Consider the following 11,728-nt stretch of genomic DNA (forward strand, 5'->3'; position numbering starts at 1 on the left):
TTTTAACCTAGAAGTATTCAAGTTTCAAGACAACATGACCGGGTGTGTGGCTAAAGCTGTGGAGGAAATAAATAAACAAAATATGACTGCTGACCAGAAGAAAAATGTTGTGAATCTTCTTTTCAAGAGGAAGTTTGAAAATGTTCAAGATTATCTCAGACGGAAAGAGCTCAGATTATCTGCTACAGAACCACCCAATAAAAAGGTTAAAGCTTAATTAAAGTTGCTCACATATTCTAATCGCTTAGTTTTATTTATTTAAGTATCCCAAGTTTCTCAACAAATAAGTTAGGCCTAATTTTCACTGGAAACAGTTTAGTGACCAAAATTACTAAATTACTTACAGAAAGCTTACTGTCCACTTTACCTGATTGAGAACTTCATCCACTTCTTCCACTTTCCAGTATTGAGTTACTTAGCCTTCAATTACCAGAATCTGGCAAACAGGGGTCAGTAGATACGTCACTTATTGCTCTGTCTTTAGCAGTAGAAGACTCAGCCAAGGCTCATACGCCTTGACTCTCAGCAGTTTTGATAAGGAATGTAGATATTGAAAAGAATGGGTGAGCTGATGAAAACAGTCAGCCTGTCAAAAAATTGCCTATTTTACCTATTTCTTTATAAGAGTAATTTACGTCTGAAATAGCCTCTAAATTAACATTGGGTCTGCATATATATTACCATAAATATCATTACAGTACAACCCCGCTAATCCATCACCTAAGAGAACATAGTCAGAATATTGATAGGTACCTTAGAGGAGCATATTAAATTAGGCTAGAGGGTCTACCAAATTAATTGCTCAACTGGTAATTGAACGTTCACTATCTTAGAAAACAATGTAGGCTAAATGTTCCAGTGACAACAAGAAACATTTAATATTTTATCACAATTTCAGAACTCGATAATGTTTCCGTGATCGCAGGAGAGGTTCAATGTTGATCGCAAGAGACAACAATAATGTTTCCTTTACTGCAGGAGATTTTCAGGAGTTTGCAGTATTGCAGTCAACAACGATAGTTTTCGTGATTGCGGGGGACCATCTGATATTGTCCCTATGAGTTTGGGGGATGTTTACTATTTTGCTGCAATCATGGAAGACGGTGCCTACCCGACTACGAGGGGTGTTCAGGATTTTGCCTCGATTGCCTAAGATGATGATAATTTGTTCCGTGACCGTAAAATTTGTTTATGCCAGAAGACAATGATAATGTTCCCTTAACCGTGTGAGACGATCAATATGTTGCCACAATCATGGAAGATGACGATAAATGATTCCATGATCGATGAAAACTTGATGTATCCGAGATTGCAAGGTATAAACAAGAATTTCTGCTGCCATTGTGGTAGACGGTGAAGATCCCCATACAACCAATGCAAACAGTCACAATATTAGCCTACCACGATAACATAGCCACTGATAAGCGATGGCATGGTTGGATTAAGCGAAGAGTTGGACTAGCCAATATCCGATTAGCGGCGTTCTACTGTAGTTAGTAAAAATCTAATGGGTTTTTATACCTTTTTTCAATAGTTGCATCAACTCCACCCCAAACAAACTCATTGTTAGCAATAAACAATGAGGATGATTTTTATATGTCTATTAATTGTTAGCTCCTCTCCTCCACTCAAATAATACCTGTACACATTGCGCATTGTTACTAGACAGTGGTAATAAATATAAAATAGAACCAACCAAATTAGTTCAAAACATGAACCTTGGGGTAAATTTTTTAAACTTGATATTTTTTCATGATTCTTGATCATTTTCATTTGAGCTATAAAAACTATTCCAATGTTACTACTAGATTTTAACTTTCAGTAGCCTACTGGAATCGGGCTAGAAAAAAGCTCTAACTTAAAATATAGATAGAAAAACCAAAATTTTATTGAATAAATTATTTTACAACACAACACTCTTAGACAGGCTTATAGTCAAGCTTAGACTCAAGTTTCTTGTTATCAGCGACTTTACGAACAGCTTTCATGAAGTCTTCTTGGATCACGTATTCTCTTTCGGCTCGGATAGCAAACAATCCAGCTTCCGTACAAACATTACGAAGGTCAGCTCCATTGAAACTGTCAGATAACTTGACAACAGCTTCATAATCTACAAACAAATAATTTAAATATTAGTTCAGCTTTTTGCGAACCTTTCTGGGATCACGACTGCGACTGAACATTTTATAAGTCCCAAAGTTTAGTCTAGTTTCTCAATCTTCAATTTAATACATTAAAAATATATATTTCCTTTACTTACTGTAGGTCTGAACAAATATTACCAAACCATAGAGCAATTAATTTAATCAATAAAATGCATTTACACACACTGCCAAACCTAGGCTGTATATGGATAATATACTATTAATAATTCTGTCTTACGAAGGCAAACTAGAAACAAGAAATTAATGAGAGGTGTAGGGTAGGGCCACATACCGATATCTCCATGCTTAGCAATTGGTCCAGCATGGATTTTGAGAATTTCTAGGCGAGCTTGTTCATTGGGCAAAGGTATTTCAATTTTACGGTCCAAACGTCCAGGTCTCAGGAGGGCAGGGTCCAGGGTGTCCGGACGGTTGGTAGCCATGATCATTTTAACCTGCAAAATAACATTTTCTGTAATAGGCATCATTATACCTTCAGGATTCAACTAAATTGTTAAAGGTAGGCTTAAAATAGTAATGCTAAATATAATATATACAGCCTGGAGCTTTCCCTAGTTTTCCGGTTCTATTTTTACATGTACTTTACATTTTCTCTAAAAGTAGTGTAAAAGTATTTGGAAATTTCTGTGCCTGTATTAAGTGGATTGATGCCTCTAATTAGTTTCCCTTTCATTTGAAACCATACAGAGTTCATCTGGCTAAGAGCTACTGTACGCTACAATAATTGGAATACGGTAATTATAAATTTAAATCAACACAAGTTGTTTGATTCTTTGAATACGTTAAATCTACCTTATTTTTATTAAAAATTTATCAATAGACTTTTAACATTTCAAAATGTTTTTTCTGTGCCAAAAAGTTTTGCCGTCAATGTGCAGAAAATGCAATCTAAATTTTTAAAACTGATTAAAAACAAAAACTATAGGTTTGTTGGGTAAGTCTTATACATCAATACAACTAATACTGGCACAACGTTAAGATTAAAGCCATTCCTAACATTTAGTAAACAACATTATTCTTTAAAAAGCTTGATGGACAGCAAATCTACCTGGCCAAGTGAATCAAAACCATCCATTTGGTTGAGAAGCTCCATCAGCGTCCTCTGTATCTCTCGGTCAGCAGACGTTCCTTCGGAGAACCTACGTCCACCTAACACACAAACATAAACAGGATATAACACGATATAAACAAAACATAAACAGGATATCCTCATCCACATGGGCCTCTGGCTTGTGAATGGGATGTATCGAGCAAACAGTGGACTAACAGTACAAGAATGAACGTGATAAATGTCATACGGCAATACACCAACCCACAACATTTCTGATCCTGGTATCCCTAGTCTCCACCAACCCATGTACTTCATATTATAGCTTATTTTTGCAGGGTGTCAGTTACTTCATTTGAAATTTTTGAGATTAAAATTCAAAACTCAAATGATGAGAAATTGACATATAATTAAAATAATGGATCAAGAAGAAAATATGATTTTCATTTAATACTACATGTATTTGCATTTAAGATATACTTATGAAATACTTACAGGGTTGGATTGGATTTGAGTTATTTTACTTTGTTGAAATATTTTAGTTGGAGATGTTCTTTTGGTAAACTTAGTTCATGTCTTACCAATGGCGTCAATTTCATCCATGAATATAATGCAAGGCTGGTGATCACGAGCATAGTTGAACATTTCTCTGATCAATCGAGCGCTCTCTCCAATGTACTTGTCAACAATGGCACTCGATACAACCTGAGCAACAAAGATGACTAAGAATATGAGTTGACATGACAAACAGGTACACTAAGGGTGGCAGAGGTCTTTGTAAGCTTCAAAGTACTGTACTGTATTCATTGAATACGAGGCAAGCAGTATTGATGATATTCCTTTGCTCACAAAACCATATGAACTGAATACAACGTAGAAAACAAACAAGTTTAACAGCATACTATTCTTTTTATGTCAGTTTGGTTTTATTAAAAGCACTTTCCTAAAGAGTATCTAGAGCATTACGGTACCTAGCTAAAGAAGGTAACATTCTCAGAAAGTTAATATTGTTTATTAAGGGAAACGGTTTTGTATGATAAGTACACATACAATCAAATACTCATAGGCGTATTAAAAAAATAATTTGGTTCCTCTTTCCCATTCAGATAAGTCTGCTATCCTCACAAAAATGCTAAAAACAATCCAAACATAAATGACAGCTTTAGCTGAATATTTTTCTGGCGCTACCTTCAAAAAGTTTGCATCCAGCTGGCTGGCCACGGCTCTGGCCAGTAGAGTCTTGCCTGTGCCCGGAGGTCCGTACAGCAGACAACCCTTGGGAGGAGTGATACCGACTCTCTGGAACAACTCCGGGTTCAGAAGCGGCAGTTCAATAACCTGAGACAAACAACCAGAACATGTAAATATATATGGAATCAGCAAACTGACATATGCTTTCTACCATTTGATTTGTTTAACGCCTACGTCTTTTAAGAGCAAAACAAAACGTAAATTGTAAACTATTTACTGTTGACTGACGGCAGTAAGGACTGCAATATGCTTAGAGTAGTGTACAATAACACTCAATATCAAAGGTTTTAGTTCTCTGCATTGTTTATATTATTACAACCGTCCAGACTGAGACTGAGCCAATTTCCAGTAAATAGATGGACTTCATTAACACGAACACCGCACATGCCAACTTTAATTAGCGCAGCCAAAGGCTGCATACAAACGGCCTTAAAATACATTAGATCACCTTTTCAAGTTTGTACATACTGGCAAATGAGGTTAGTTTAGGAGATTAACACGATACCTAGGGGCTTAGCCATAGGACAAGCCCTATTTTATTCAATTTTGAATAAATTAATAGCCTTAAACAACAATGGGAGAAATAGAGTTTACTTCTGCAAGGGAGGTGGAAAATTAATATTTTCTTCCAAATAACACAAAAATATAGTTATTGGATCACAGGTGTAGACTATAGGCCTATCTGTAGATATTTAGGAAATTTTGTAGGGAAAGTGGCAACAATTGCAAAAACTTTTCTATAAGTTTTACAGCGTTGGTAGTCATGCCATTTTGGTCAGCGTTAAAATGACTATAACAAATAAAATTCAATCAAAATAGTTATCATTTATGTAAAAAATAGGAAAGAGATCCCTCAAATATATTGAAAAATAAGGGAGACATGACTGTCTACCAAGACGTAATTTAAGTTCAGATTGCCTAGAGTGGTCTAGCACTTTTCACAATAGTACTGGGTAGAGCGCTCTAGCAGTGATTTTATACAATACTGTTCTAAAAAGATTTCAAAACATAAGCAACATCACCTCTCGCAACTCCCTGATTTGCTCACTCAGTCCTCCGATTGCAGAGTACGTGACGTGTCCAGGGTCCTCATGGCTCATGTTGTACACGAGAGGGTCGACCTCACGAGGCAGATGTCGCATGATAGTCAGCGTAGTCATGTCTAGAGCTACTCTGGTGCCAGACTTCAACTTGGCCTTGTCCAGCTGGCGGCGACAACCCACCACGTACCTCGGTCCGTTGGTGGCCTTAACGATAACTGAGAACAAGACACCATCTTTAACCTACTGCCAGTTCAACTTTCCCTGTGGGAGATTGATGTTCTTAAACAACTTTCTTAATCACATTAAAAGCAAAACTTGGCTGTGGATTGGTAAAAATTCAGGCTAGGCCTAATAGCGGGTAATCAAAACTCTTATCCGGGAAGTAGTACAGGGCTAGAGATATACAAGGGCTAGGCCACGCGAGCTTAGAAAGTAATGCCAGGTGGCTCCCCACCACTCCGCCGCTGTGACGTCACGGCGATACCTCGGGCTCCCGGCACCGTATATCTTTGCCTGTGTGAGCACTGGTATTACCGCACATTTAGCGTTTATTAAGCTCTATGTTGGAAATTTTTTATTAGGTATTAATGTATTTTATAAAAGTAATTGATTTTCAAATAGGATTGCGTATAACATAAATTTTAATAAGTAAAAAATTAACTTTACTAGATATTTAAGGATGGGAGTGGAATGTAAAGCGATGGCTAAGATTACTGTAGTTATTGATCCAATGCATTAAAGTTACTGTGTAATATCTGTGTTCGTGTTGCTCGAATGTATCTTAATGTATGGATTATTAATTGTATTTATTTATTACTTATTCATACCTTTTAGGATTCATTGAGGTTATATAAAATACATTGAGGTAGTATAATAATACATTACCTATACTTAGTATTTTGTAACTTTTACAGGAAGGAAAATAATTTCAATTAATCAATTACATTTTATTATAGGCCCTACAAATTTCAATTCATTAAAATAACATATTGTTGCAAAAATACATTAAACACACATTGAATTCATCACATTGTTGACCCAAATCGAAGCAATGCTCAATTCCCGACCACTGACACCTCTTTCAAATGATCCTTCGGATATCGCAGCACTGACTCCCGGACATTTCCTGATTGGTGCACCCCTCACAGCAGTACCTGAACCTGATCTCCTGACAGCTCCTGAAAACCGTCTCAAGCAATGGCAGCTTGCCTGACTAACTAACCTCAATCTCTGTTGACCAATAACTAAAAAGTCGAGTTTTGGTGTGATTTTACTTTTTATCAGTTTACATCGTGATTATACGTTGTAAATGTTTAGTTACGATATTATTTATTGTGCCTCGACTGTAATGTGACATTACTTTTAGAAACTTGAGACACTATTTTTTAGCCAGTTTTTGTGAACTTCATTGACTGTTTACCAACAACGAATATCGCGGGTTAGACTTTATCACTTTAATCGTATTTATTAGTTGTAAAAATTGTACTTATTTAGTTTATAAACTGTTTTATGTGGATACACTTACTTAATTTGAGGTCTGGGACATTACATTTAGCCCGTTTTTGAAACATTTTGTCATAATTAACAGCAGCATTTTATAAAAAAAAATATAAAATATTTATTTTTGTATATTTGCCTTTATAACTATGTATATTCATGTAGGGGAATAAGTTTACTTTCATTTTATATAGTTGGTTTGGGTTTTTAAAATAATATATACGTGTGAATAACAAAATGTTTTTCTAGACAAATATAAACATTTATTAAAAGTCATAAACATCTATTGAAATTATCAGTATACATAAACAATTCTTACTTCATTTGATCTCCAATATTATTGCCTAAAAATGTTTACTTTTACTTTATCTCTTGATAATACATTTATTTGTTTTTTTATTAGAAATTTGTTGTGCAAAATCATGAAACTTGTCATTTTATTGTTTTTGGGCCATAACTTTGTATAAATGGAAATTGGAATCTTTTTACATTTCCATGTAGGGAAATAAATTCCAAACAATTTGTATATCTTATGAAACATTTTTGGTTCATGCAGCAATTTTTCTACCTACTGACAATATTTTCTACAATATTTTTAATATTTATTTCGTTGCCATTTTCAAATTCTTCATTTCATTACGAACACTTCAAGTTGGAAATAATAAATACGGTTCATAGGTTTGATCTGTTGGTTTAGTTGAATTTTCGAAAATATGATTGCAAAATTGCCAAAAATGCCTTGCCACTACAGAGTTTGCCCATTGCAAGTTGGAGGGTTAACGAAACCCGCTTTATAAATCACACTATAAAATTACATTATTATAAACACAATTATTAATATGTACGTAGATGCCGGGCGAAATATGCACTGCCATGCTAGGCTACCGTCGCGCCTCGCGCCGATGTATCTCCGCTACGTCACTGAGGAGGGGCGGGGGAGGGGAAGTAGGATCAGGCGGCGACCGATAACATCAAAGGAGTGAGCCAGCCCTTGTATATCTCTAGCCCTGGGAGTAGTATGCTTCTGACCAGGCTTTTGAGAAGTTGGGCAATTCGTTGTACACCTTGATGGCTTTAATGTAGCATTTCTTAGTTCTGGCCAGCCTAACTGGAGGAATCAAATATTTGGATGGTTGCCTTGTACCGTGCTTGTGGATGGCAACTTCAGAAGAAAACTCATCAATATTGTTGAGGATTTGTAGAGTGCAAGCTAGGATGTAGTTTTGACAAAAACCACTGAAAATTCTCAACCTAAAGAAATATTGACTTGTATTGGGTTAGTTACAAACATGATTAAGCTTTGTGTTTTTACCGAGGTGGAATTTCTTCTACCCAAGGTGTATAGAGGCAGAAGAAATTCTACATTCAACATTAAGTTGGGCTTTATTGAATTCCATTCAAAGTTATAGTTTAAGATAACAAATAAAAATATCTCCGTCTTGGACCCTGTAGAGCTTTTAGGCCTCTAGACCTAGTTTATTTATTGTTAGACATATATAGTCAATCTTTGTAGGTATAATAAAAGAGTTTGCTGCTATTTCAATTTAACTAGGCTATATAGGTAACTTAAGTTCCAACAGCATAACTAGTAGGTATTTCTTTTCATTTGGATTATTTACTTACACTTTTCTTCAGTGAGCTGTTTCAGAACCTCCCCCACAATCTAAAAATGCAAAGATATTTAAAGTAGGACAGCCAAATAATCGTTTATTGACATTTTTGATGTAATTACTTAGACTAGGCTAACACAAACATTAAATTATTGTATTTTATTTATTTTTAAACTTATACTTTTTACATTAAAGAAGATAACAAGTTGGATTATAATCATACCAGTATTTCAAATTGTTATCATACAAGAATTGTAATTCGAATATGACCATAGCTCCAAGTTCCTCACTTCTTCCACAGCAGCTATTCTAACCGATCCCACCCCTGCATGACCATTAATCTTGTCTAAGTAGCCAATAACGATGTAGGCCTAAATGAGAATCTACAGCCCCACTAAGAATAAAGAGTGTTTAGTGATTGGATTTTAGTGGTCAATTATTTATGGGGTATTTTTTGTGAGGTCGTTCATCAGTTTCTTTTGAAGCAATCATAAAAGATAGTGAAATTTTGCGTGCAGATCGTGGTGTGACTAAACAAGAGGTTCCTGTTTCGGCATCCTTATATTCTATAGGCTAAAATAAAATACTGACTGTAGTTTAAAAAGTGAGTATAGTTCACACTAACTCATTAATATGACAGTACAGTAGAACTTTGATAGTTCGACACTCAATAGTTAAGACACATTATGGGTTCAACTAAGTAAAAAACTAGAGCCTTCTAGGGTCTAATTGTTTTAGTGCACGCAAAAACTCAATACTTTAACTATCCAATTAACAAGTTCGCGAACCACATAATCGGACCATGGGAACGGGGGTTTAAGGGGTAAAACTTGTGTTTTCCCATTTTTTACCCTAAAAAAAAGTTTTGCCATTACTTTTTTTACTGTTTTGTAGAGCTTAAAAAAAGAAATAATTTTGTATAGGTTATTGAAGCGCAGTTGTATGCCTAACGGTCACAGAGAAAATTAAAAAAATAGTGTAATTTTAAATTTCCATGTGATTTTCAGAAAATTAAAACTGTTGTACCGTAGTTTACTTGTTTATTGATTGACAAAATTTTGCAAATTTATTTATCTCATCCTATACTATTGACGTACGGTCAAAAACTCTGTTTACCTTCCCGGTAGCAGCAAATCTTAGCACTCGTTAAATCTGATGTTATTTTGGGAATAAATAACTTATGACTTATGGAAATATTTTATTAAAAAATTAATCAGAGAAGTTAAAATTTGCTTAAGTTAGTCTGCAGGTTTTCTGCGGCGGGCTATTTGTTTTCCTTTATGATCCATTCTTTCTGTTTTAATATCTTCAAACACATTTAAATTACAAAATGAAAACTGATATTTTTAAGGAAAAAATAATATATTATGTGGATTCAGAAATTCAATTGTTCTAAACTAACCTAACATACCTAACATCAAGTTGCCATCTTGATTGTTTTCTTTTTCTTTTGACGATTGTCATGGACTTTGTACTTAGTCTTAACGACAATAAAGCATTTAGTTTCATTTCATAACCAACCAAACTTGCTGTACCATTTCAAAATTTTGTTTGATAGCAGAAAAGGCATGTGGGTAATATGAAACGGAATTTGGAAATGTTGTGTTGTGTGTGTGCAAGTTTGGTTGGCTAGGTAAGGTTAGCTTAGAACAGTTTCATTTCAATTATATTTTAAATTGTTTGTTGATACTGAACAATATTCACTTATCGTAGTTGTCAGCTGATATCTCGTTCGTTAATATTGGTATATCGGATCAAAAAACAAAATAAATATCCATATATCGAAAAGAAATCAAATCGATAGAAATGAATGTTCCCTTTAACAGTAGGTACCAATGCCAACAATAACTAGAAAAAGTTAAATAAGTTTAATAGCCTAGTAAGGGATATTTAACGTAAAACTCAATGATTGGTATGGTAATAAGCTCAATCCTAACACTTGGTTTGATGCATGCATGTAATTTTAGACCTAGGGTAAGTCCTAAATAATTAGGAAATTGATTTGTCTTACCTGTCCAACACTCTGAAGAGCTTTTAGATCATTTTCAGACTTATCATACTGCTTTGTTAGGTCTTTAAGTTGTTCTCTCACTGTAAAAAATAACTTAGGCTGAGTATATAAGTTTACGGCAATAAACATGCAGAACAGCAGCCACCCCTACCCCAATTGTAAATATCTTAATGGCCGAAATAACTCTTGAAAATAGGTTGTACCTTCAATGTGCACTACCTTCTTAAGTTGAGTAGTTTGCCTTGAAGAAAGATAACTGCTAACTTACGCATCCGAAACATCAGCCTATAGTCTTACTCGTTCAACAACATGATCAACACCAGAAAACCTCTAGCCTAGATATTACAATCTGGCCTGCAAATGATTCAGATTCCTGGCAATAAGCTTGTAGACTTGACAGTAAATTTATAGGGACAATTACACAACTCAAATAAAGGCCAGCCTAGTCCTCAAAGTTGGTTTAGGTTTAGGCCTAACGCTACCCCCCAGCAAACATGTTTCCTGTATACCTAACTTATCCAGGTAGTAAAATTGAGGTAGGCCTAGGCTTTGCTTTGGATTTTAATAATAAAAATAACTTACTTTCTTTCAGCCTGCTTTCAACTTCTTTATGTTCCAACAACTTCTTTCTGTAATCCTGCAGAGCTTTCTCTCTGACTGTATCTGTAGCAGTCGTCATCTTGAGCCAGGACCACTTATATGATTGGCAAAAATTACTTTGTTTACAATGTTGTTGGTGTTAAAATATAAATTAACTTCACTGTTATTAGAAGATTTGTGCTGTCTCTATTTGAGTGATTAGTGTATAAGCAAACCCCCTAACCTGTATGACATTAGGCGTTTGCTAACAGAAAAAAAAAAACAAATGAGCTTGCAAGTCACTATCATAGAGTAGGATAACTGCCTCTGATTAAAAATATCGAAATCCATAATACTGCCATTGATTATAAACCTTGGAGACTTATGTCACACACATAGTCTCCCAAGATGGGATGTATATTCTTAGTTAGGGTAGTAAAATTAAATCCCTTAAGAGATGTATAATCATTAACTAATCATAACATTTTATTGTGATGAAAACCACATTCAAAATGCATGATATC

At 34.9% G+C, this 11,728-nt stretch overlaps 1 protein-coding gene across 1 annotated transcript; it reads right to left on the reverse strand.

Moving 5' to 3' along the window:
- Window positions 1–1,864: 1,864 nt before the first annotated feature.
- Window positions 1,865–11,459, reverse strand: LOC128999313 (26S proteasome regulatory subunit 10B). The gene is made up of 9 exons (XM_054425744.1): window positions 11,208–11,459; window positions 10,626–10,705; window positions 8,628–8,667; window positions 5,487–5,722; window positions 4,402–4,551; window positions 3,795–3,918; window positions 3,214–3,314; window positions 2,437–2,599; window positions 1,865–2,110 (listed from the first exon to the last, which is right to left on the reverse strand). The coding sequence occupies exons 1-9, from the start codon at window positions 11,302–11,304 to the stop codon at window positions 1,920–1,922; spliced, it is 1,182 nt and encodes a 393-aa protein (XP_054281719.1). The 5' UTR covers window positions 11,305–11,459; the 3' UTR covers window positions 1,865–1,919.
- Between the last annotated feature and the right edge of the window lie 269 nt (window positions 11,460–11,728).

This window comes from Macrosteles quadrilineatus, unplaced genomic scaffold (genome assembly GCF_028750875.1).
Source record: "Macrosteles quadrilineatus isolate MER2022 unplaced genomic scaffold, UCM_ALF_1.0 Scaffold_8__2_contigs__length_117827958, whole genome shotgun sequence".
NCBI classification, from domain to species: domain Eukaryota; kingdom Metazoa; phylum Arthropoda; class Insecta; order Hemiptera; family Cicadellidae; genus Macrosteles; species Macrosteles quadrilineatus.